The 26,024-nt window shown below is 40.2% G+C and overlaps 1 protein-coding gene across 3 annotated transcripts in view; it reads left to right on the forward strand.

The window, feature by feature from the left end:
- The first annotated feature begins 5,133 nt into the window (after window positions 1–5,133).
- The window catches only part of SMAD5 (SMAD family member 5), a 30,249-nt gene continuing 9,358 nt past the window's right edge, over window positions 5,134–26,024 (forward strand). The window contains exons 1-3 of one of the 3 annotated variants that reach the window (XM_018915399.3): window positions 5,134–5,493; window positions 22,891–23,506; window positions 24,721–24,972. In XM_018915399.3, the coding sequence (XP_018770944.1) occupies window positions 23,104–23,506; window positions 24,721–24,972 (655 nt within the window). In that variant the 5' untranslated portion in view covers window positions 5,134–5,493; window positions 22,891–23,103. Of the gene's footprint in view, window positions 5,494–13,306; window positions 13,450–22,890; window positions 23,507–24,720; window positions 24,973–26,024 lie in introns of those variants that run through there. The other 2 variants (XM_009091392.4, XM_018915400.3) reach the window with 2 other exon arrangements.

Genomic DNA, 26,024 nt, shown 5'->3' on the forward strand with positions numbered 1-26,024 from the left:
CTGGGCTGGACCATCTCCCTGGGGTACATGAGGGATATGCTCAAGTGTTTGTGGCAGCACAAGTGCTGGTTGTACCCACAGCCACCTGCCAGCTCTTGTAGAGGTGAGCTGCTCTAACCTGGTTGTGAACCACTCAAAACTCTTGGTTCTGAAGGTAACAAGTTTCCTGTCTGACATTCTCTCAATACCTGCTCAGTATTGTTGCCCTTCAGCCAGAAATACATTTTCCTGTATGTGAAAATAATTGCAGTAATGTTCACAATATAAAAATGGAAGTGTGCTTCATGTGCTCAAGGTATTTTTTCATACTGAGACTTTGCTAATATTATTCATATAAGTAATTGTATGAAAACCAGAAATTCCAATTTTGTTGGGCTTGTTTTTGGTCTGGTTCCATAAACACTAACAGCATTAGAAAATACTGAAAGTCTTTTATTTCACATTAATTCAAGTAACTATGACAACACAACACAATTTATTTCCTTTAACATTGAATGGTGGTAAAATTGGCATTGTTTTAGGCCAGTTCACAATTTGCATCAGAAATAGCCTTGCCAGTTCTGTGAGCTGGTTTATGCTCAAATTTTTCAATTATTCTTTTACTTCTTTTTAAAATGGTTTCTTCTCTGGTGAACAGATCAAGTGTTAATGACATTTGAAAGGGCTTTTTTTGAGCCACATAAGACTTAATAAAACCATAATTTTTCATTTTATTGCTTCAGTGGGGAAAAGCTGTTAATTAGGAGTGCCATGGTAAAGAAAACTGCTTTTTGGCTCTGCCTACCAACTGGTTTATTCTGCTTATAAACAATTGGTCCCACTTAATGACTAGACCATACTGTATTTACTAGCTACCGTCAAGCATTCCCAGACCTCATAGTTTTATGTCTGTGAAACACTTGCATATTATGATCTCACCTCATGATACAGAATCTCTCTATTCAAGTTCATACATGACGTGGAAAGTCTCTGAGATGTACTCTGAGGTGTAAAATTAGTGTAATTCTCCTGGAATGAAAGAGACGTGCCAATTTCCATCAAGTGGAGCTATGGCCCACAATGTCTCAAAGACATTTGCTTTTGTCTAGAAAACAAGCAAACAAACGTCCTTCATTTCAATGGAAAACAACATTTATGTGTCTCTTTGCTCAAGTACAGAAGGAGATCAAAGATGGCACAAAGGCTCCTTGCAAGGCAGTGTTTCACTTCCAGACAATTAATATGATAGTATCAGGGAAATGAAAATCTATTCCTTGCCTAGGTGTTTCCCCTCATGGACTGGAAAACTACTTGGTTTATCATTTTCTGTCTTTAGGCAAAAAGGTAACTCTTATTTGCATGTTTGTCAGTTTGTGCTTGAGAGTACAAAATTTACTTAAAAACAAGCTCAGCCAGCTAAATGAAATGCCAATGGTCTTATTATCCTGAGAGAGCAGAGCACTTAAGTCCATTATTAAAATGAAGTTAATTGAATTTAAACGTGGGCTTAAAGTAAAGCACAGCCATAAATACTTCACTGGATAAATGGGAGATTATTCTTATGCTTAAATGTAAGCACTAATCAGTATTTTCCTAAAACCAAAGTTTATAGCCTTCTATCAGCAGTTCCAACTATCCCACTAATAATACCTAGCACTAAAACCAGAATTTTTCCAAGAAATTTGTTCAACATCATGAAAATCAAGACGTTGCTCACGCAATAAATTAGAAGAGTAGGTTTGAAACAAGAACACAAATATTAAAATCTGGGTGTGATGAGTTATGTATAAGAAAGGCAGGAAAGAGCTTATTTCAAGTTGAATTGTGTGGCTTTCTCAGAAACAGCTCTTTGGCAATCTAGAATGGAAAAACCTTGCTCTACAAAACCCCAAAATGTAGAGAACTGTAGAGAAATGGGAACTGCAGAGCAACCATAGCTGCTCTGTGTTTATACACCCAGATCCTCTGCATCAGAGCAGTCTTTGGAATCAAAATTGGGGGCTGAATTAAAAGCTTGAGCCCTGACATTGCCACTGAGACATCTGACTGATTCTGGACATGTGGCATTTTATAGCTGAACCTAATTATTTTCGTATTTCTAATAGCAATGCAAATGTTTTCCTCTTAGTGTAATAATCAAATATTCCTCAAGTATGCTGCCATCCTTTTGATTGGACAAAAGAATCTCTGGCCTACATCTCTTCCTCTAGTCTATATAAATTTGTTAAAGTACCTCATGAAATACATTGTATTTTCCTGCTAGTTTAGAGAAGGAGGAGAATGGACAAAAGGAGAAGTTCAGCTGCAATCCCACCTCATCATTGTCAAAATTCAAGTTTTGGAAGTTGCTTTTCCATTCAATGTTCTTCACTGGCACTACTGTTTCAAAAGGACTTTTCTTCCATCAAACAAAACTTTTCAAATGCCAAACGATTGTTCTGCCTGCTACCATTTTCTCTTGAGAGAAAATGCAAAAAAACCCCATTTTTTTTTCCTTGTTTGGCATGAAGGGAAATATCTCATTGTTACACAGCCTGTTTCAAAACATAGCTGTCATTTTTGTACATAGTGATACAAAAATGTGGATGAAAAGATGCAACAGGGTTCACTCACTCAGTATCTGCACTGGGCTATAAGCTCTCATAGTCATGCTCTACCATACTGAAGCTTCACTAATTTGAGGTTTCTATTTAAATTACCTTTAATGTGGAATTCTTAATAATAGTTTCTTAATGTAGAATAGAATAATTGATGCATTTTTGAGTTGTAAACTCAAAACTCGGAGTGTAAACTCATTACTGACTTTTTGGAATCTTTGCTTCTTAGTCTATTGAGAAAGACAGAGTAGTACATAAATGAAAACAATTTCACAGTTTTTGAATAGAAGACTTTTATTTCTATTAACAGGTGTCTTTATATGTGTAATTTATGTAGATGTAAAATATTTGTAAAATGGTGGAGAGGTAGAACTGGGGTAGCACATAATATTTGAAAAATGCTGACCAGAATTGGTGATATTATAAAGAATAAAATGTGACTGCAGTGAGAGATGAGCTCCAGAATGAAAAACAGTTCTCCTGACATGTGAAGAACAGGAGTATGACCCTCACAGGTGGGATCAAAGCCTGTCCAGCTCAGTGTCCTGTCCAGCAGCCACAACAGGGAAGCCCAGAACAACAATACAAGTGCTGGGAAAACAGTGATGGCCTGGAATCCTCACCCACCAATTTGCAACCACGGCACTTCCAGAGCCAGAGACCAGTGCCTTGTATTTAATGACTTTTAATGGGCTTTTCTTGCATGAATTTGCTCTGTCACCAGTTTCGATTTTTGAATTCAAGTAAACCTTTAATATCCACAATGTTTGGTGGCAGAAATTTGAACTTGTCATTACACTTTGAGTGAAGAATGACCTTTTTCTTCTCAAAAGCCTGCAGCTAAGCTTTCTTCTTCCAGAACTTGAAGACAAAGGCTTTTCTTTCACCTTTTCAATTTGGGCTTTGTGCAGATGTCTTTAATATCCCCTTTTAGCTGCTTCTTTTACAGATAGAAGAGAATATTTAGGCATGCTCTGCATGGGACCCATCTGATATTCAGACCACTCCTTTTGGCTTGTCTGTACCAGATGTAGCATTCCTTCCCTGAGATGGAGAACTGGCCCTCTGTCTGGAACCTGTGATGCAGAGGTTCAGACAGAGGGCCAGGAACTCCCAGCATGGAATCAATCTTTTCTTTGTTCACCATTGCTTTTGTAGCAATTCCTGATGTTCAGTGCATTCCTTGGTGATCAAAAATTCATCCTATACATGCACTGAACTATTACAAAACATAGCCAGTGGGTGATAATATGTTAGATCATGTAATCTTGGCTTTTACTTCACCCCCACATGTGCTACTTTGCATTTATATCTAGACTGGATTTCATCTACCTTTTATTTCCAACTCAGTATGGGAAACTTGTCCTTCAGTTCTTCACACCAAGTCCTCATCTTCACTTTTGTACATGACTTTGTTATCCACAGCTCATCTAAGTGCCTTCTCCAGCTCACCCAGTGACACACTGAGCAGCACCAATGGGCACTCTTCCCTACCAAATTCCACTTCCTTTGCTGTGAAAAGGAACCAGAAACCACCATCTTTGCTGCCTTCCTTTTGAGCAGATATACCTTTTAGGAGAGCATTACCTTCTCTTCCCTGCCAGATAATCTTCTCAAAGACAAGTGGGAGACGTTGCCAAGAGCCTTTTAGAAATCCAGGTGGAATACATCAAGAAAAATATTATCTTCCTCACTCTGGCTGAATTCTTCAAAGAAAACCAGCAGTAATCTGCAAAGTCTGACTTTCCTTTGACAAGCCAACACCTCACAGGGGGTTATAACCTTCCTTTCCACTGCTGGCTCAAATCTTGTTAGAACATTGATGTTCTGGTAAGGGAACTCAAGTTTGCAGTGAGAGGGAGACACAAAGTTTCTCCCAAACTGGGATATGAGAGGGTTGAGCTAGTCGTTCATGCACAGCTCTAGTCATCTTCATGAAGAGCAAGGGCTAATGATTAGCCATAGTCATAATAATTTCGTTATTTTAATAATAAATGTTTTGATTCTGCAAGCATCTAATTTTATAAATTTGATGTCCTGTATTAAGTTGTTCTTCTAGGGGGTGCAGTTGTTGAACTGTTCCTGTTAATTGGACTTTGGAATCTCTGTGAGCTCTGTTGTCAACAAGACTAACCCGTTTTTATGGTGTTTAGCTCAGTAGATACACAGAGAACAATCTGTCTTTTGCAGACCTGTATTCTCATTTAGAAATGTTACTCTCCATTTCTGCCATCTTGTTTATATATACAAAGTAGTAAAATGCAAGCATAGGCCTGGTATAAAGATCATTCATACTTTATATTATTACATGAAAAGCACCATTATCCTAATTAAACTTCCCAATTTTGAGGTGTGTGTGTTGATATGAGCATAGTCATAGCATGTGAATACCTTAAATATGTGTATACATATGTATTTATACATATTATACATACATATACACATTTATATCCATTAAAAACTCAGATTGTGCTTATTCTTTTTCTGCAGAGAGACTTAATGCAAAGAATCAATACACCGTGATTGCAGTTTTGCAAAGCAGATAAATTAATCACCAAAAGGGATCAGCGTGCTCTGGGGCAAAGCCAGCATTTACACCGGCAAAATCCAGGGATTGTAAGAAAGGCATAGCACAAAAAAGATGGCTGCGTTGCATCGGAGCGAAGGGCGGAATTACAGGATGAAAGAAGGAAGGGAAAAAAGACCTGACACACGAGTTTTGCAGAAAGTTTCTAAAGCGGGGACGAGGTTTCTCCGCCGGCAGCTCGGGGGTGTCACCGCCCCGTCCCTGCCCCGCCGCGCCGGGACCGTCCGAAGGGCTCTGCCCCGGCACGGGGAGAGGGGACCGGGGGTCCCTGCAAGGGAGAGAGTGACAAAGTACAGGGTGAGGAAATGGAGCTGCAGTAATTGCTGGAAGGTAATGCTGTGTTCATTCCTTACTGCATTTTTGTTTTGCTTTGGTTTTTTTGTTTGTTTGGTTGGTTTTTTTTTTACGCGAGCCTGCCGGCCACTGCATTTGCTCCGCTTTGAAGTGCGTTGTGCAGCAGGGAAGGCGATCCGCGGAGATGGCGTCACTTTATAAAAGTTTCCAGATTTTACCGAGCTTCTTGGTGGTTTTTTTCTCGTTTTTCCTTTTTTTTTTTTTTTTTTTTTTAGGAGAGGGGGTTGTACTATTCGTAATGCAAGTGGGCGATGTGGCCGAGATCTAAATATACCCCTGTGAAAGCAGAACCCCTGAGATAGCGACACCGATAGCTCAGGCTATTGTTAACTTTTGGGATTCCAACTGAATCTCGCAATGTTAAATATTTATTTAATTACTGGAGAGAGAGCAGGAATTCTCGTTGACTCCACTAATGGAGTCAGAGCAGTGCAGTAGGGGAAAGTTTTTCTCCTGCTCCCCCCCATCGCCCCCACTTCCAAGTCTAAATAGCTGTGGACAAGCACAGGCTGGAATATGAACATTAAGGGGAAAAAAAGTTTCAGCTTTGTTTTAGGAGTTATATTTCAGTCGGGTAAGCAAACTATATTGCATGTATTTTTCCGTATCTTCAGCTGACTCCAAACATAACATTCCAAAGGATAAAATCTGTTACAAAATAAAACTGACTTTGTGACAGCTGAACTTCAACGTGGAGTCTAAAAATTATCTAAAAGCGCCTCGAGAATCCTAAATGTCATTCCCAAGATGTGGCGAATTGTAATTACAGTTGTGAACTATTTTAGTGGCAGTGCCTTACACGGGGCCAGCTAAGCAGCTGGAGCATTTATAAATTTATTTTTTGCCCTTTACAGTGTTACATATGAAGGTATTTAGACAACACAATACTCATTTGTATCAGATTAGAAAAAAGGCAGCTAAATTGAAAATGTGTTGTTTGCCTTTTGATTTTCCTTCCTGTATTTCCTTTGAAAACATATGTCATAGGGCAGTGCTTAAAGAGTGCAAAGAAGAGTCATCAACAATAAGATAAAGAGTGAGAAATAAGATTATCATTACTATATTACTGTTTTATGATTTTTTCATCTTACTAACTTTTCCAAAAACTTTTGGGTTTACAAGATGATCCAGTTCCCTCTTCTCCTAACAAAAAACAAACAAACAAACAAAAAATTTGGTGGAAATTTTGGTAAGAGAAAGCAAATAGCTTGGAACATACTGTCCAAAACCTGTACTACACTATGCCCAAAAGCACTTTAATTTACAATAGACATTATTATGCTTGTATATGCAGATCTTGATATGGTAGAGGAAATTATTAAACCCAACTATTTGGTCATGAGGCTGGAAAGCAAAATTGTGTCCCTAAGTGTGCCACAAAATTTAAATGCAAGTTATAAAGGCTCAGCACCCTGTAACTTGGTGACTCCGTTGGAATTACACCCAGAAGGAGAAAGTCAGGTTCTGTCAGTTCCTACATGAGAAAGCCTGAGTGCTCTGCACTGCCATCACTAATTGTTTTGTGTTGGGAAATCCTGAGGTGATAAAACGGCTGTTAGAAAGTTGGCTTGTGAGTAATTAAGTGTAGGTCTAGCTATTAAAACCTGATTTGTTACTCAGAGGTTACACTCATCTGTGTTGCCTTCTCTCAAGATACAGATAAACTCAGTGTTCTTTTCACTGGTCTAGGCCAAAAGTGCCTGTAATGAATGGAGAGATGTCAGCTCTGGGTATGGTTCACACATATACAGGTGAGAAGAATTACCTTTATCACAACAGATACAGTTACTGTAATAGAGAGCTTCTGTTTCAAACAGTTCCTTTCTCCTTTCATTTATTTCCAGAGGAAATGCTGGAGGATGCACATCCTTCTTCATTTAAAGTTTAAAATACTTATTTTGCTCATAAGCAAAACTTTGCTTAAAAAAAAAATAATTTCTGTTTCAGAGTGTCTCTGTTTACTACACTCAAGCTTCTCCATAGAGTGGGTGTTACCAGGAGAAGAATTTGGCCCATGATGTGAGCTAAATTTTCAGTGCTTCCACTATTTAGAGCTCCGTTGTGCTAAAAATAGTTTTCCTGTGGTTTTGGCCATGGAGCCACAAATGCAAGTTTTCAGTGCACAGTTCTTGTGGATGTTGGGTCCTTCTGTTGCTGGATGACACAGCTCATGACTGTGTTAGCAGATGATTATGTTGAGTGAGATGATTATGTGAGGCTGCATGTCAGATCTCCTCACTGTCCTGGAGTGAGCACGTGTCCCACCCAAATGCCAGGGACCACCAAAAGGGACCAGCCTGGAAGGCAGTGCTTGGGCTGGGGACTGAAAAACCCTAGGAAAAACTGGGACCATGCAGGAGATAATATTGAGGAATTCACCCAGAAATCTCCATATCTGACTAATGGTATGGGATATAAAACAAATGGAGGGAAGGGAATAAACCTTTAGGAAAGGAAGACACAATTTTCTTCATGGCTCATTTGAAGCCAGTTTTCATCTCAAAGAAAAAAGCTCATGGTGATCACAGGGTTATGGTACATGTAAGGAGTTCACTGTGATGTCAGATTCATCCTATTTCTGCACTACAAATTCTATCTCAATTCCATGGTCCATCTTTGCTGTTGTCCATAGGAAATTGGTCTGGTTGTTGCAGACAGCTTTGAGGATGCAAGGCCCAACTTTTTTCTGAGCTTAGTAGCAGGTGTCAGACTCCAGAAAGTGTTCTTGTAATGTGAGGTCATATTCTGGAAATAGTTGAAAATCACTGATTTAGAAGAATGAGAGCACTGCATGTTTCTGTACTGCTGATGATGGTGAGGGCAAGCTGGGGATGGTCCAGAAAAAATAACACCAGAGCAATATTCAAAGGAATCGAGCTGCTTAAAACTATCTTCTTTATCATGTCCTCTCTGAGAGCACTATAATACTTTGTGTTCATCAGCTGGGACATTTTTCCCATTTCTCTGGGAAGGTTTTCCTCCCATTCCAAGAAGAAGATCTGATTTAGGAGTACTCTGCCCTGACTGGACTGTACCCACAGGTGTCAACGAATGGTGGTTCCCACTCTGATGTGGACTTTGTGACAGTTCTCAAGCAAATGCTCTTATTCATACCTTCAGACACATCTTACTCTTCCTGCAGTGTCCTTTTTCCTTTCTTAGGATGTTGCCTTTTTAATATGTTTTTCAGAATTTTTTTTCTTGAATTGTGTGTTCAGTTTTGCATCCTAAGTGACTCTCAGGTCTGTTGGACTGGACATACCATACCCAGTATATTCACAATTTTATTCTGTGCAGTGGAGCTGAACTTACAAAACTTTTACATAATTATGTCTTTGTTTCTAACATCTCCATAGATGTCCCATAGCATTATTCAGCTACATGTCTCAGCCCATTTCTTCTTCCAGTCTAGGAACAAAAGTTTGCAGCTTTAAACTTGCTCAGAATACTTTTGGCTTGCCTTCCCTCCCCTGGTCTACAATTTCATGTTAATATCTTCTATCTGTAGCTTCAGGAAACAAGACTAATTCTTCTCTCCCTTTCTCTGTGTGAGCTGTCATGCAAGGTACCCAGAAGTGTGGCTGTGACAATAACAGGGTACTTAATTTGAGAATTAGCTCTGGGGATTCAAAGGCTGTGAGCCAGTGAGTGTAATTTCACAGGAGCCTACACCTCTGAGGGCCTTGTAGATAAACACTTTAATATCTTTCCTCCAGACACTAAAGGTTATTTCCATTTTCTTACATATGTGATGCAAGGTACACAGCATTTGTATTGTCTTCTTGGGAGGCAGCCTCTCACCACCTCCTGTGCCTGTTCTCAGACTGCTGTCAATTGTGGGCTTATTTAAGAGAACCAAATGGCCAGAGTGAATGTCACCTCCCTCTCCACTTGCTGAACTCTGATTAAACACAACACTGTTTTTCTGCCTCAAAAATATACATAAAGGTATGTATAGTATGTTAGCCCCTCCTTAGCCTTTCCCACCCTGAAACTTTTCAAACAGGGATGGCATGTTCCTCTCTTCACTGCCAAAAAAAAAAAAAAATAAATTCCTTTCTCTGCATTTACCCCTTCCCCCATTTCTTCTCAGCTGACAGCTGTGAGTGTGGAACTTTCTGGAGCTATCCTATCCATTTCCCCCAATTCTGTTTTTAAGCTAGATAATGGTTTAAATATCCAAGCCATCTTTCACACTACAGGATTTTTTTAACATTAAGTGGCTTTGCAAATGCTTAATGTGGGTAGAGACATGGCAACTGTTTATTTATATTTATTTTTCTTTTTTAAACAACATTCCACCTTCTTCCCCCAGCAATTTAGAAAGTTGGTAGAAATGAAATTGAACAATACAGCCATTTAAGAAAGTACAGGAAGGCCGAAGTTTTGTAATAATGCAGCTTTTTTCAGGACTCTTTCCTTATAATTCAAACAATCTATTTTATTTTCATACTAATTCACTTCTAACCAAATAAAAATTTCATTAAGAAATATAGGAATAATATTAAAAAACTGGAGAGTGAAATGAAAATAATGGAATTTAAGATAATTCTTGAACTTCACACTTCTCAACCACGGAAGGCCTGATAGCTGTAGGTAGTTCTTCTGTTGGTTGTTTTGTACTTTGATCAGACTTTGAAGTTATCTCTCACTCTGACATAAACACCTCAGCTTTATGGTAAGGTGTTTTTCTGCCCTCATTGCCATTAGCCCGTGCACAAAGGAATCAGACAGGTACTTGTACTTCAGCTGACTTTACAAGGCAGGACCCAAAGTATAAACATGTGCAGTTGCCTCTACAGAATCTTAATAATTTAATTAAAACATTCAGGTAAGAGAGAGGTTAGGTAGTCATTTTTCCTTGGATTAACTCAGCTGCATGTCTGTGTGCTGGAAAACCTGGGTTTGACAGTGATGAAATAGGCTCAATGGCTCCATGAGTTGTGAAATTCAGGAATTTTTGTGAAATCACACGATTTCTGGAAAATATGTTCAGGGTGCTTGGAGTTTCCTTGTTGTCTTTTCATTGAACTTGATATGTAATTAGAGTGGACCCACTGGAATGTGGCACTAGAGATCCAAATGATGGAGACCATGTATGAATAGGTGAATGTGATGTTAATTTTCCTGTGGCCTTAAGGGCACACAGACCTGAATCATCAGACAGCCAATGTCACTTGGTTTGTATTTTATCGGTCTCATTGACTACAAAGACATAATTTGACTTCCGACATTTGGGGTTTGCCCATTCAACATTAGTCTATGACAAAATGGCATGGAAAAAAAAAAAGGAAACATACTTTTCAGACCAATTATCATATTCCTTACTACCACACTCCAAAATAGCCTCTGCATTGTGCTTAAAAATCACTGTTTTCTGAGGAGGGTGTGCCACAAGCAGACATGTCTCAATTGACTGTAGTTTTAAATCAAGACTTTTTAGGAAAACTTAATTTTGGAAATCTTAGAGCTTTCCTTGTCTTCCCCATACTCCTGCATGCACACCTTCAGCTTTCCTCATCACCGGAGCCCTGAAACCCCCATAGCAGAAAGTGCATTGGAGCTCTGTGATGTAGATTGACCCAGCAGTATACAAGTGTTTTGTAACTCCTCAAGAGAGGAGAACATATTGTTTTCTAGAGACATGATGGTTGGCACATGAACAACACCTAAAATGCCTGCTGCCAATTTGTTGTTTGTTACTTGGTTTATTAATTAAGTTACACAAAAGATTTGGAAAAAGGCCAACAGTTATTGTTTTATTTTTTGTCCCATATTTTGGACTGCCTGGCCAAAGCAGAACAATTGCTGGTGCAGAGATACAGAGGAGTCCCCAAAGGTTAGCTCTGTTCTGGGACTAAATCACTCAAAGCCTTGCTCCTTCAGTGCTGCTGTGAACTTTAGTAGAGATATCCTGTTGGGCTATTAATTGACTTCTTAAGAACTTCTGTTTACATCCAAGAGCCATGTAGTTTTGAACCAGAAGAAAATTTCTTTAAAGCTCAAATATACTTGAAATTGAAATTTCAGCTTGGCTCATTTGATATTTTTCCCTATTTCTATGAACTTTACATTGCTTTTTCTTGATTTCTTTTTGGTAAATGTTTTACCTTTAAGTTACATAAATAAAACAGGGTTTCACAGTGGCTTCTTTGTAACTTAATTATGTATGTATTTTTATATGTATATAGAATCACTTTCAATTACACTTGCATGCTATTTTTTTTTCCAAAAGGAATCTGATAGCAAGATTCAGTTGGCATGCCAGATACACTTGGCATGCCAGATTTCAAACTGTAGTTCTACAACAGACAGACAAATTTATGAACAAATTATGGGTTTGCCACATATATCTATTCCTACACATTTTTTTTGACCATAGGAAGAAACACTTCTGTAGGAATTTCTGTAGTTATCAGACTAAGATTTAGCTTAGTTCAGTAGTATGTCTGAAGCTGGCCATGATCAGTCTCTGAGGAAAGCAGCCTTTGTGTTGTGAAGTGAGTGAAGTGTGAAATACTTTCCTCTAATTGTGGACATTCCTGTTGCCCATATAAAGTTAAATTTTTCAAAGCCATCGGAGTTCAGACCTCAACAATAGTTTGTGGTGAATGGTTCCACCTGGTCCTGAAGAGCAGAGTTGAGCCTAGGTCAGCCTTGCACTCATTGCTCATTCTTCTTTAAAATACCCTCATATCTAATAATTCACTCAGTTAAAAATGACAAGAAACATTTGTGCCTGCAGTATTCTTAACCAAGGTCAGACATTGCTGTGCCACACTGTGTTTTTGGCCCAGTACCTCTCTGAAATTTTCTTCTGTCCAGTCCAAAAGCAGCTTTGAGGCAACAGTGCTCACTTCCACATCACACAATGACGACAGCAAGAGTGTCTCATAGTGGCATTATACACAGTAGGAAAATCTTCATCTGTGCAATCCTTTCTAGAGCCATCCTTAACACCGCTGACAAATTTTCTCAAAGCCTCACTGGGTATTTTAGTAATTTACTTAGAGACACAGCCCCTTGAAGGACCTCAACTGCTCCAAGACATTGTGGATAATGCCCGGAGATGAGGCTGGGGGACCATCCCGTTCTTTACAACACCTTGGAAGGAGGTTGTAGCCAGGGAGGAGTCGGGCTCTGCTCCTGGGCAGTGACAAGTCAAGAGGACACAGTCTTAAGCTGCACCAGGAGAGGCTGAGGTTGGGCTTCAGGAGGAATTTCTTTGCAGAAACGATGCTCAGAAATTGCAAGGGGCTGCCTAGGGGAGGTGGCAGTCACTGCTCCTGGAAGAGTTTCGGAGAAAACTGAGCGTGTCCTTCAGTGCCATGGTCTGGTTGACACGGTGGTGTTGGTCAGAGGTTGGGCTCAGTGATCCCCAGCTCTTTTCCAGCCCAAGTGAGCCTGTGGCTCTGTGAGAACAGCCCCGATGCCCAGGGCGGTGTCAGCCGCTGCCGGGCCGCCGCACACGGTTCTGCGGGAGAGCGCCGGGAGAGCGCCGGGAGAGCGCCGGCCCTCGGCCCCAGCAGCGCCCGCCATCGCAGCGGGACCTTCGGGGCCTTTTGTACTGCTCCGTTATGTGGCACGTTATTTTCTGACACCGAACACCGCACACCTATTCACTAATTCATTATTTGCACTTATTCCGCTCCTTTCACAGCGCGGGGCCAATTCCCCACAGGGCCCCTTCCCACACGGCACCCAGGCCCGGCCCGGCCCTTTTCCCGCTTCCTCCCGCCGCCGCCGTGGCGCGCGCGCGGCCCCGCCCCTCGCGCACATCCGGGTCCCGGCGCTGGCCCCGCCGGCCCCGCCGCCGCCGCTCCCGTCCCGCCGCCTCCCCCGGCAAAGTTTCGCTGCAGCAGCAGCGGCGGCCGCGGCCCAGCCGGAGCCTCACGGACACCCGCCCCGGGGAGGCCGCCTGCTCCGCGCCGGGTGGGTCGGGGCGGCGGGATGGTTGGGGTGGGAGGTTGCGGGCCGCACGGTCGCGGCTCTGCGAGTCGGGTTCCGGGCGGCCGTGGGGGTGCGGGGGGAGACGGGGCCGAGGCCTCGGGCGGGTCCGCGGTGACACGGGGGTCCCGGCGGGGCGGGAGGGAACGGGGAGCGGCCTGCGGGGGAAGAAGCAGCCCCGGGAGCGAGAAGAGAGCGCGGGGCCGCCCGCGGGGCTGCTCGGACACGCGTGGTGCCGGTACAGCAGCGGACATCGCAGTGCTCTCCAGAGGCTCGAGGGGGTTGTCTCTTGTTTTCTCTTATTTGGGTTTTTTCGGGTTTTTTGTTTTCCTTGGGATGTTTTTTTTTTAAGACGAGGACTCTCTTAACTGGAGTCAGGCCTGAGCGAGCGAGGGGAGAGCAACAAACACGTTTGCAGGCGCTGCTAAAGAGGCGGGAGGCGATGTGCGGGCTCGCACACACACAGCGATCACAAACACACACTTGTCCACCTTGGCCTTCCTCGCGTGCGCCCAGCCCTGACAGCTGCCTGACAACAGATGCACAGCTTCGGTGATTTAGAATGGCAATTTTTGTCTTCTGCGGGTTTTAAATTTAATAGAGGAAATATGCTCTTGCGGTTAAAAGCACAAGACTGGAAATCAAATGATCTGTGCTTTGTTCCAGTTGTGGGGTTTCTAATGTGACCTTAAGGTAATTGAGTGATATTTCACAGGAAAGTGAGATAGGGAAGAACTGATTCAGCAGTAGTGTTGAATGTATTACTGAATAGGTTCAGTAATAGTTGAATCTCTTGGTAGAATAGGTAGAGATTTAGAAATTCCAAGCAGTGAATCACTTGGGCTCGCTGCTTTAACAAAACCTCCAAGGAATAACTGTCAGAATTTGCATCAGCAAAGTTTTGTCTGTCATAGGAAATTAGATTGTCAGTATATGATAGGTTTAGATGAAATCTCATGCTGTTTTCATTCCTTCGTTAATTTCAGATAATTAGCCTTCCATGGGTGGCTTTAAAAAGAATGAAAACTGAAATGAGCATAGTTCATTGCGTGTGTCAGTTACAGAAGTTCTGCACACACTGTCTTCCTGGTATTCTGAGGAATCACAGTTTGGCTGGAGTAAAGAAAAAGGTGCAAACACTTGCAGGCATGTGCCTGTGCTCATCAAACAAAACCTGTAATGCTTTATAAAGTTGGCAGCTAGTGGTAGTGGAAGTTAATAGAAGCAGCAAATAACTTAATTGAAGATGTTTCATAATTAGTATGTTGTAACTTTTGAGAGTGCCCTGTCTGTGTTGGATTTAATGTCTTAATCCCTACCGTTTGATAGTGGTTTACCTCTGATATTAAAATTTTGTTCACTTGGCCTTGAAATTGCTGCTAAGTCACTAATGCCTCTTATTTCTGAAAACAAAACCAAAAAACAGCCCAACAAACCACGTGCTTACTGGGATCCCTACCTTTTTCAAACCTTTTTTTTTCTTTCAAATATGGAGGACACACATTTGAGATAGGAATTTTCTCTTCCTGAAGAGGACTTTCCTGGTGGGAGCCCAGATGGACAATCATGATGCAGCTTACAAATCGAAAAGAAGGAAGAGAGGTTTCCTCTGCATTTCTTTCTATTGATGACCAAAGATCACAACAGGGTGTGCTGCTGTGTACAGCTGTGGTGGGTGGCGTTTTTGGGTTTTTTTGAGGTTTGTAGTTTTAACCTCTAATGGAACTTGAAGTAACAACTGTAGTTCTTGACCCTGTACTATTTTGTACTTGTACTTGGAAATCAGATTTTTAATCTTGCACCTGGAGTGGGTGATCTGTGCAGAATTTTTTATGATCACAGAATATCACTTGAGCTGGAAAAAAAAATCTCCCAAGATGGAGTGCTCATGCTCAATAAAGGAACTTTTTGGGCTTATTTGAATGTTCTTTGCAAATTATGGTGTGATCTTTAATGCTTTGGAGGACATATTTAATTGCAGAAAACTGTCCTATATTTTCTTTATAGATGTCTAAGGAAAGTGCTAGGAACTCTTCTATTGCACTTGGCTGAATTACATAGCTGCAGAAATACTCCTGTGGCAATTCTGTGCAAGTCCCTGTGTCTTCCCTTCCTTCCAGTAAGGCCTTGCTGGTTATATTCATGTTTGTTTGGGTTTTTTTTTAATAAAAGTACAAGTTTCTTCAAATGTCTCTCTTAGATTTGGTGGAATTAATTTTATTTTAATCTGTTAATGTTTCTTTAAAGATCTTTACTGATTTATTATTTTTTTTAATAACAGGTAAGGAGCTCATGTTCAAAATGATAAGATTTATTCTTGTGTGAGCTGAGTGCACTTGAGATATCTTCATGGCTAACGATAAACAGCTCATTAAAAGCAAGCTGAGCAGTAATTTAACACTTTTGCCGTTATCATTAGTCACAGTGCAAGTTCCTGCCCTGTTTTCTGGAAGCCTTTTTAGCTGTGTTCCTGTGACCACGTAGAAAAGTTTGGCTGGCACTGGAGTGCGCTTGACCAGCGTGGGTTGGCGCGGTGCAGGACGCTGCCTGCCAAGTCCCTATCCCCACTGACCTACCACCAAGGTTGAGCCTGCCAGCACTGTCATCCTTGACAGAGGATCTTTGTCAGAGTCCCTGCTACTGATACACCAACTATGAAGTAGTGTCTCTAAATTCTGGGTCAGTGGATGTCACAAACTGACAAATTTAGAATACTTTGCCATTCATTCATTCTGTGCAAGGGGGAAAAAAAAAAAACTTGCTGAATTACTATTGTCGGTGTTCCTTCCAATCCTGTAGCTTTTGTAAACTTGTCACAGGCTTAATGCAATTCAGTTGGAATGAAGTGTATACACACACACACACATACACATCTTTATTTTTTGTCTTCTTTTAAAGCTTTTTGGCTGTCCCGTTTTCCAGGTTATACTTTCTTTTGCCAACTCATAGTATTTAGAATCTTGGTCTTTAATGAAAGACTTGCACGTAAGCGTTTACATTTTTAGAAGGCTTTGTCCAGCTTGTTAATTTTTTTGCATACTTTAGGGTTTGTGAAAAGCACAAGATGCCCTTTATTTTCCCATTTTTGTCTCCAAGTGTAGTACTGAGGTCATTCCTAATCACCCACTTGCTTGTCCATGTCCAACCTACAAATGGAGGCATAGGCCTTTGTTTTCATGTTTAGTGAAATGTAGCAGTTCTTTTCTCTGGAATTTTAATTAAGAAATGGATTCTAAGTTGTAGTTATATGCTTTGGTTAGAGTAGATCTTAAATAACCTTAAAAACAGGAGGCAGTTTCAGGGCTGTCTACTGTTGATGGTGGCATTTTCCAGCATAATGCTTTTGCTGGAAAGTGCCACTTAGCTGAAACAGAAAAGTGAGAAAATGTACAGTTCTGATAAAACACTTAAGGAAGACAGGTTTTTGTTCTAAGATGGAAATTATAGTATTAGAATTTCTGCAAAAGCTAATTGCTCAGTAATTAGAGCAGCTGCAGAGACCAGGGCCATGGGTGCAGTGGATTTTTTTGTTGTAAATGAGGATGCTTTAAGAAATAGAACATTTTAGGCACTGCAAGTTTTGGTGTTTTCTCCCTTCCTCTCCCTTTCCCTGTATCACAGTTAAACTCAAATTTTGCCACGATGCAGTACAAATTCAAAACTGTTATTTGATTAGAATTTTTCTGAGCTTTTTATTGACATCAGATGGAAGTGAGGATGCTTTGGAAATGCAGTGGAGGTCTCTTAGTGATCTCTTTGCCTGGACCTCTTTTGTGGTATAAATCATAAACACTGCTATTATTTTTTGACAATAGGTTTTGAGAAAACTTTAAGAAGAAGCAGAAGTATTGCTTTGCTATCTGAGTTATATCTTCCATGTACATTGTATTACTTGCCGCTTGTGCTTGGCCTCAGAGTTTGTTAGGTTTTTTATAAGAGAGTGCTGCTTAAATACTTCTCAGCTGACAGAGCTAAATGCTTCAGCTTTTTTTTTAATGCTGTGTTAGATGGTGTACAGATGTGGAAATTAAAAGCAAAAGTATTGTGTGAGAAAGCCCTGTCAGCAATTGTCAGTAGATTTTTCTGTTTGCAGGGCAGTCACGGTTAGTAAAAGTTTTGAAGATACCAGACAGTTCTTTTCTCTTCTTGTTTACATATATTATCAGTTAGATTATATTGCCTTACAAGGCATGTTTGAAGCAAGAAATCTAGTGCTAGGGTAAAAGCACTTACCATGGTTTTTGGTCAGCTGGATGCCAGTTCTTTATCTAATAAAGTTCCAGTTTTATATCTAAAAGTTCCTTTTAGATATAATTGTAAAATCTCTTTCATCTTTTACTTAACTTCTTTTGCCTCTTGTCCCCATAAGTTTTCTTCATTGGTGGTATTCCTTGTGGCTGAGATGTTGCACAGGGTAATTGAAGAGAAATCTTTTCTGTGGAGAGACTGTGGCAATGGTTTGAAGGATGAAGGCCCTTCAAGTTCATTGAATAAGTTTTTTAACCACAGTGTCATCTTAGGATTTGTTCTATGCTTGATGTGTATGGAGAAACTGTGGATCTAACATTTCTCCTGTGTTGGTTTTCAAGAAAAGGCTCTAATATGTGCCATTGCATGGGACTGTGTGCTGGGCTACAGTGTAAGCTTGGGAAAATGATAATAAAACTCAAGCACAATCCTGCACAGTTCCTGTCAGGAAATTTATAAGGAAAGAAGGATTTTAATAAAACCAAGTGAAATGATGTGTGAGGTTGTAGTTTTAAAGAAAGTATTGATGTATGTATATAGCATAACACACTATGATATACTGCAGTTGAGTTTCTGAGCTTTCTCTATGAATATATATGTTAATGTGTGTATGGAGTCAAAATAGGTTCTGAGTTTGAAGGGCAATAAAGTTGAGCACAAGAGCTGACTGCAGAACAGCTTTAACTGCAGATCTGCAGCAGCTCTAATGAACTCCCAGTTGTGCTGCTGCTGCTTATAAGTGGTGCTTTGTTTATTGTATGAAGTTGAGTCTCAAAACAGCTTCTAATCATCAGCAGTGAAGTTCCTTGTTTCACATTGGGTATGATGCTACAGGAGGCTTCCTGAATTTGCAAACAAGTAAATTAGTGGGAAGAGAATAGTCCTTGTACATTTGAACACAGCCTTAATACTGGCAGTAGGAAGGGATGAGGGTCACTGGTTTTACCCATTTGAAAATGGTTTTACCCATTTTACTCTTGTGCTTGTGACAGCATCATTCACTGCTTTGCTGCTTGGGATGATGGTTTGCTTGGTTAATGGTATTTCAAACCTAGATTTTGCAGGTGGGAAATTAGTTTGGAATCAATTGGAGAACACATCACATACAAAATGCATCTCATGAAAATAGGTACACCATATTTAATGTTACATTTTCTGTTCTGCAGTGACTCTTGCTCAGGTCCTTTTAGCCCTAAGGAGATTCCTTGATATGACATCAAATGAACCTACTGAACTTGCCAGTTTAATGGAGTAGGCTAAGAAAATTTCACAAGAACTGCTAAAGAGAAGTCAAGTTGCTCGGTACTTGTGATGGCAGATGAAGGTGGTAGAGTTCTTCCATTTGCATAAATGAAATATAAGTTCTGTTGTTGGCCAACTTTGTTTATATCTGGCTGGCTGAAGTATTAAGGAGGGGGTTCAAACAAGGGACCTCTTCACCCAACTAGTTTCCTTCCATTTGCTGTAGTCATTAACAAGAACTTTTAAAGTATAAATAATGCATGCCCCAAAGTCTGATTTTGATACAGAGATTACTTCCTTTTATACTTGCCCTTTAAAAGCCCCCTCATGCTGCTCCATGTAATTGATTACACTCGCTCCTAAAAGTGTTTGTAACTTTTTTAATGTAATAGTGTGGTTTTTAGTTGATGTTCTCTTGTAGCTCAGGTGAAAAGTTATTTAATAAAAAAAGGTAATGCATAATAGACCCTCTGCCTCCTAAGGAAATTTAAGCAAGCTTTTTTCCCTGTGAAAGTTGTTACCAGCTGTGTCTAGAGGTGCAGCAATAAGAGTAATTTGTGTACCACTGAATGAAAATGTGACTCTTTAAAGCATTTGTTTCTGTATTCAAAGCTCAGTGATGCTCTGTAGTACTGCAATCACAGCTCATAACTTGGGCTTTTAAGCCTCAGAAGAAATTGATTGTAAGTACAGATGATCTGGGGAAGCTGTTCCTGGCAGATGTCAGGATTACTTAGAAACCTTTCACAAATTAGGTGCTGAAATTACAGCAAATGCAAGTAAATGTTCTAAATGTGGTTTATACCACACATTCAGAAATCTAAAAACCCTGCATGAATTGCAATTTCTACATGGAAATGTTTGGTTCCTACATAAATATCTGAACCTACAGCTTTGTGGCCTTAAATAGCTCATGAAGCCAGCTCATGATTCATGAACCTTTTTAACTTTGCCTTGTTTTCTTAAGAAAGGCAAAAGCTGTAAACCTTCAGTGTTTTGCCATCCAAAATGAACTTTGGGCAGGTGTGCAATGGGGTAAATTCAGTGTCATTTTTTACTTCTCAAAGCCTATTAGTATTTTGTTGCATTTTCTTTCTTGCCCTTGATTTTCTTGAACAGGTTCAAATACACTTCTACTGAAGAGTCTTCAAAGTCTCATAAGTAGCCAGAATGGAGTTACAGTGAATGGTATTAAGGACTTCAACAGTCTCATTTTTCAGTGGTTAGAGTTACAAGCATGTATATGGAAACTTTTTTTGAAGAAGTTGAAGCAGTTTTGATCAAATCTGTTCTGATGCTTCTGAAATACTTGTTTTACCAGGCATTGTTTTGTTGATGGACCCTCAAATGTAAAGTTTTTAGAGTTAATTATGTTACTTACTGCAAGCAGATTATTTCTAAAATGATAGTTTGTAGGACAGTCATTTATCATTATTCCCTTGCCACTTGCCCTATAAATACTAATTATTGCAAAATATCATCCTAGTAGAACTGTTCCAACTTCCTTTCCTTTTAGTGAACTTGTTTATTCCATGAGCGTACTTGTGGGTAAATGATGTTGGAATTGTATGAAACAAAAAAGTGTCTTCCCTAGTTGATCCATTATGTTCAAAATAATAAAAAACAAAATTTTACATGATCGTAGCATAGAATTGTAGATCTTTAAATTTGGTTTCTTAATACAAATGGGGCTCCAGTAATGGGAGAGATCAGGGGACGTTTGTTAAGATCTCCTTTGAGTTCAACTTCAGTAGAGGAATTTCCAGTGCTTCTTCTGCCTTGATGATGCCTAAGATTCTTTGAAAGCATAGCTGAAAGCAAAAATAGAACATTTTAATTGTCTCTGGTCTGAGATTCTAGGTGGGTTCATTTCCTTTTCTAGGGGTGTGAGCAGTTGCTGATCTTGCAGCTATTGAATGTATGCAAGGCTTGAAAGTAAGTTAGTTGCAACTATAAACAGCTTTTACTTTTTAAAACAGTAAACTTTTATCCTCAGTAAAAGAAAAAATTCAGTCTGAGTTCCTGGCCAAGTTTATTTCCCTTTATGTATTTCCTGTTACTTTGAAGGGTGCAAAGTTTCTCATGTGTAATAGTCCAAGGGAACTAAATTAGTCTGAAAATGCAGATATGGTGATATTTCTGAAGAAAACAGGTGATATGTAATTATTTGAGTTTTTTCCTTTAGTTTTTTTCTCAACACCTTCTTCCAGGGAGTTACTGAAGCAGTGGAAGACTTCTATTCTCTTTTTTTTTTTCATTTTGTTTTTTTAATGAGAGCTCTAGGAAGAAAGACCTTCAAACAGTTTTTCTGTTTGTTTTGCTTTTCCGATTTTTTTTTCCATATTACTGTAACAAAGTTGAATAATCAAAAAAGTACCAATGGGATTAAGCTACTACATGAAATAAACGGATTTTTTTTCCTGTAAAGGAACACTCAAGTGTCCTTGGGTTTATTGCCTGCTTTCCTCACCCTCTAACTCCATAATAGAAAATATAGAATGCTTACACTTGGGACATAAATGCCTTGCCTAGGGATGTTTGCTGTAGCTTTGGCTGCTGGTGCTTAGCACACGGTTTTGTTACATAGAAGGATCTGTCCAAGTGTCTTGAGTGTGCCTGTAGATGTGCCCAGACACTTAAAAAGCCTTATCGGATGACTTGTAGTTTATCAAAGATGGGAGGAGAAAAGATCTTCTTTATTAAAAGTAGTCACCTAAGAGAACCAGCACAGAGATATGTAACATTTTGCTCCCCCCCACCCCCTTTTTCTCTTATGTGCAGATTTGGTGTCTTGGGCTGGGGTAGGTGTTCTAATTCACCGTGGTTTATCAAAAGTGGAGAGACAATGTTGTTTGGCAGTCTCTGTAGCAAGAGAGGAAGCATCTTTTGTTATTGACATCCTTTCTCTTAGCTCTGCTCTTGCTTTTTGCCAGCTGCTCATTGTCTATACTTGCTTATTTAGTATTCACAAGGGATTTTACAAGTTCTTATCAGTTCGTTGCCACAGCACATCATTTCCTCTTGTCATCGGTACTCCTTAAATTGCTGGGGGGAGGATTTGCATTAGGGCTGGTGAGTGGTAAAACACCATTCATGAGCCAGTTGTTCTGCTCTTCTCCTTTCCGAGGCACTTTGTAGTAAAGGTCACATTTCTAATGCTTACTCCACCATGTCTTTTCCCCCCTTCTTTTTTCTGGGGAGAAGAAAACAATTTTTTTTTGCCAAGGCTAAAAATATCCAGCTCTTCAAATATTCTTCTTAAAAGATATAAGGAAGTGCAGCGTAAAATTAGCTACAGCTAAAAAAAGGTTGACCACCTCTCTGGGTGGCTGGAGAATGTTTGGTTTGTGCTTTTTATTGGGTTTTTCTTTTAACTGTGCTTTGTTTTCTTCGTCTGCAGTTTCTTCCTAATTTCTTTTAATACTCTTAAAAACATGGGATAACTAATTAGAGCTGAAGAAAAAGCAGATGCTTTAGGATTTCTTTTCCTTTTTGGAAATAAAGATCCATTTGGGAAGCTGAGTATTTCCATTGGCCTTGAAACTGGTGGTTCCAGCCTGCCTCTTCCCTGTTTCTTCATAGCAAATTTAGTCTTCTAATGCAGCACTGTGACAGGGACATATTGCTAGTTTGAAAGCATATTCCTCAAGCCTATCTTCTGAGAGAAAGTAATCAATTTAAGGAGTGTTAATTGGAACTGTGCTGTCCCTACTGACCATCATCCCTTGATAGTCCCTTTTCCCACTAGTCAGTAGTGCAAGCTTTGGGGACTGATCACTCTTTTGGAGTGGGGTCATAGTACTACTGGGATTTTGTTTTGAAACAAAATCAGGTGCAATGCTAGGGTTGAAACAGGAGGTCTTCTCATATATGCCTTTTGTTTTACCACAGCCTTTACTTGTTTACTAATTCCTTGTTCATTTGTCTTTTTACTAGAACTAAATTGGAGGAATTCATCATCATTTTTGATGCGAAGGCTTCATCACTGACATCTCTATGTTCATTTGTCATCCTCCAGGAAATAATACGGCTCATCAGTTGCAATAAGTGCTTTGGGTGTACACTGACATTTATTTGGAAATAAACAAATTAATTAACAAAAAAACCCAACAGACAAAACCCGACAAACTTTTTGAAGACTTGTGTCAAATGACGTCAATGGCCAGTTTGTTCTCCTTTACTAGCCCAGCTGTAAAGCGTCTGTTGGGCTGGAAACAAGGAGATGAAGAGGAGAAATGGGCAGAAAAAGCTGTTGATGCTTTGGTAAAAAAGCTGAAAAAGAAAAAAGGTGCTATGGAAGAACTGGAGAAAGCCTTGAGCAGCCCAGGGCAGCCCAGCAAGTGCGTTACTATCCCCCGCTCTCTGGATGGACGGCTGCAGGTTTCTCACAGGAAGGGCCTTCCCCACGTGATCTACTGCCGTGTGTGGCGCTGGCCGGATCTACAGAGCCATCACGAGCTGAAGCCCTTGGATATTTGTGAATTTCCTTTTGGATCCAAACAAAAGGAAGTCTGCATCAATCCATACCACTACAAGAGGGTGGAGAGCCCAGGTATGTTTGGAAGTTGTTGTCCTAAAAACTGAACTGAATCTTCAGTAACCACTTAACTATTCACTCCATCGTCCTCCTCTGGTACTGTACAACCAATTGAAAGTGGAGTGTGAGACAGTTTGGGAGAGGAATGTTCAAAGTGCACTTTACTGGTGGGGTTTTGGGGAGGTGTGTGGTCCGTACTGTGCTAATGGTCTGAGCTGTTTTCTTTGGGATTAATCACCTTTTTCCCACAGACTTCTTAAGCCTGCTTCCCTTAAAGTTAGTAGCAAAGTTCTCCTGTGTCGTGAAATAGAAAGCAGTGATGTGTTCTTTCAGGTTCAGTTTCTTTGAGAAACTTGTTTCAAAATCTCAGTGCTTGCAAGGAGGTTGCTGGCTGCCTTTCAGGGGCTTGCTGTTTAATCAAGGCGTGACATGAACTGAGGAGATGAAAAGTAAAATTAATAAAATTCTAGGGTGGTAGAGTTCCCCACATGACTTCCAGTTAGGAGACAGCAGAGATGAACAGAACCAGGAGATCAGATCAGTTAGAGGAAGATGTGTGTCAGGTAAGGAGCCTGCTCTTAAACTGTGCTGTGGGAAAGGTGAGGAGGATTGGGATTGCAGTGGGGGAGATGAAGAATGTTGCTCTGGATAGTGTGGTGAGAAGTTGCTTCTCTTGCTCCCCAAAGTGGTTATAATTCTACTGCATTGACTGTAGTGCTCAAGTGCACTGCTGCAGCACTGGAATTCCAGACTCCAGGAGTCCTGAAGTTAAAATATATGGCAGTACACATTTTGTTTCTCTTCAGTGGAAAGGACAATATGTAACTATATAGTTTGACTGTAGTTATAGAGACTGTATTCCCATTTTCTCTGATTTACTAATGTGTGCAGATGTATGTTTTCCATTTCTGCATCAGTATTTCAGTATGTGCCACATGTAGCCTGGTTTGGATTATTATTTTTTAAAAAAAGGTCATCTTTGAGTTGTGTGAAATGTGTGAGTGTTTTTGTGATTCTTGCAAGAGAAAAGTTTGAATCTTCCATTAAGAATGATGTAAAAAATGAAGAATGATGGGGTAGAGGCATGCCAGATTCATTCCCTCCTCCTCTTTCCACTGCAGCTAGAGTTAAAATTATCACGATGAGCAGAATAGCCTGTTATTTGTATCTCTTACCTTATATCTCAGGTTTTAACCTAAATGCATTTGGCATTTGTTTGTTTTTTGCAGTTCTACCTCCAGTGTTAGTGCCTAGACATAGTGAATTCAACCCCCAGCACAGTCTGCTAGTTCAGTTCAGGAACCTGAGCCACAACGAGCCGCACATGCCTCACAACGCGACGTTTCCGGACTCCTTCCAGCAGCCCAACAGCACTCCGTTCTCCATCTCACCAAACAGCCCCTACCCCCCTTCTCCAGCCAGCAGCACTTACCCGAGCTCCCCAGCCAGCTCTGGGCCATCCAGTCCCTTTCAGCTGCCAGGTGAGTACAGCCTCAATGGCAGTTCAGTAAAAGTCATTGAAATGTCACGTGTTGTTGTGACCCATGACCTCAGGAATTTGTGGTGTTTGCCATAAATGGCTTTTTCTTTTGCATTTTTGGGATTTTTTCCCTCGTTTTGCCAATGGTTGGAGTTAATTGTTACGGTTTTATTTTTCCAACTGTTTTTTGTCATGGATGTAATACTGGTGAGGTTTTTTTGCACAGCTTCCCTACAGATTAACTAATTCATATTTAGAAAAAGAAAGCAATTCAGGGTGCTGAACAGGAAGTTTACTGATGTCTTTCACTGAATTAAAACATTTAAAATATGGTGTTTAACTGGAAAAAAATGCCATTTTTATTGGGAACAAGTTGGATTGAACTGATTCTGTTTAACTGAGTTGGAAAATACAGAAAAAAACAATTGATAGGGATAAAGGAAAGAAATTTTACTGAATCTGTCTGATTATTGGTGTGGTTTATAAAGCTAGGAATTTAATAGAGTAAAGATTTTATTCTGTCACTAGCTCAGTGGCCTAATCTTTGTAGTCTGGTTGCTCAGTTCCTCAGAAGTGTCCCAGTCAGAGGGTATCTGTTGGCCAAGTACTGCAATCAGTGGGGTGGGTGCATTTATGGGGCATAGTGGGGTGTTACCACACTGAGTGCTGTGCTGATGGAAGAAAACAGATCCACACTTCTGTAATGAACTCAGCCTGCCAGGAGCAGCAAATCCCCCAAACTCTTCTAGGCCTTTGTTATACTAAGCAAATAGTTATTTCTTCTACTGCTTTGTTTTTGAACACTGAGAAGAGGGTAGGCAAGAAAGCTCATGTTTGTGTGACAAAAAGGGGGAAGCAGAGTCATCAAGCCCAAATGCAGGAGTGCATTTGTAAAAAAATTAAAGGAAAAAAAATGCATCTTTTATTTTTTTTCAAGTTTCTAATCTTGTTATTGGTTCCATAGGTAAAATTTCAGCTATTGAAGGAGTTTACTGTAAAGACAGCTGGCTGTGTTCAGATTTCTTTGAAAATGAGGCCAAATTTTTTAACATC

Source organism: Serinus canaria, chromosome 13 (assembly GCF_022539315.1).
Source record: "Serinus canaria isolate serCan28SL12 chromosome 13, serCan2020, whole genome shotgun sequence".
NCBI classification, from domain to species: domain Eukaryota; kingdom Metazoa; phylum Chordata; class Aves; order Passeriformes; family Fringillidae; genus Serinus; species Serinus canaria.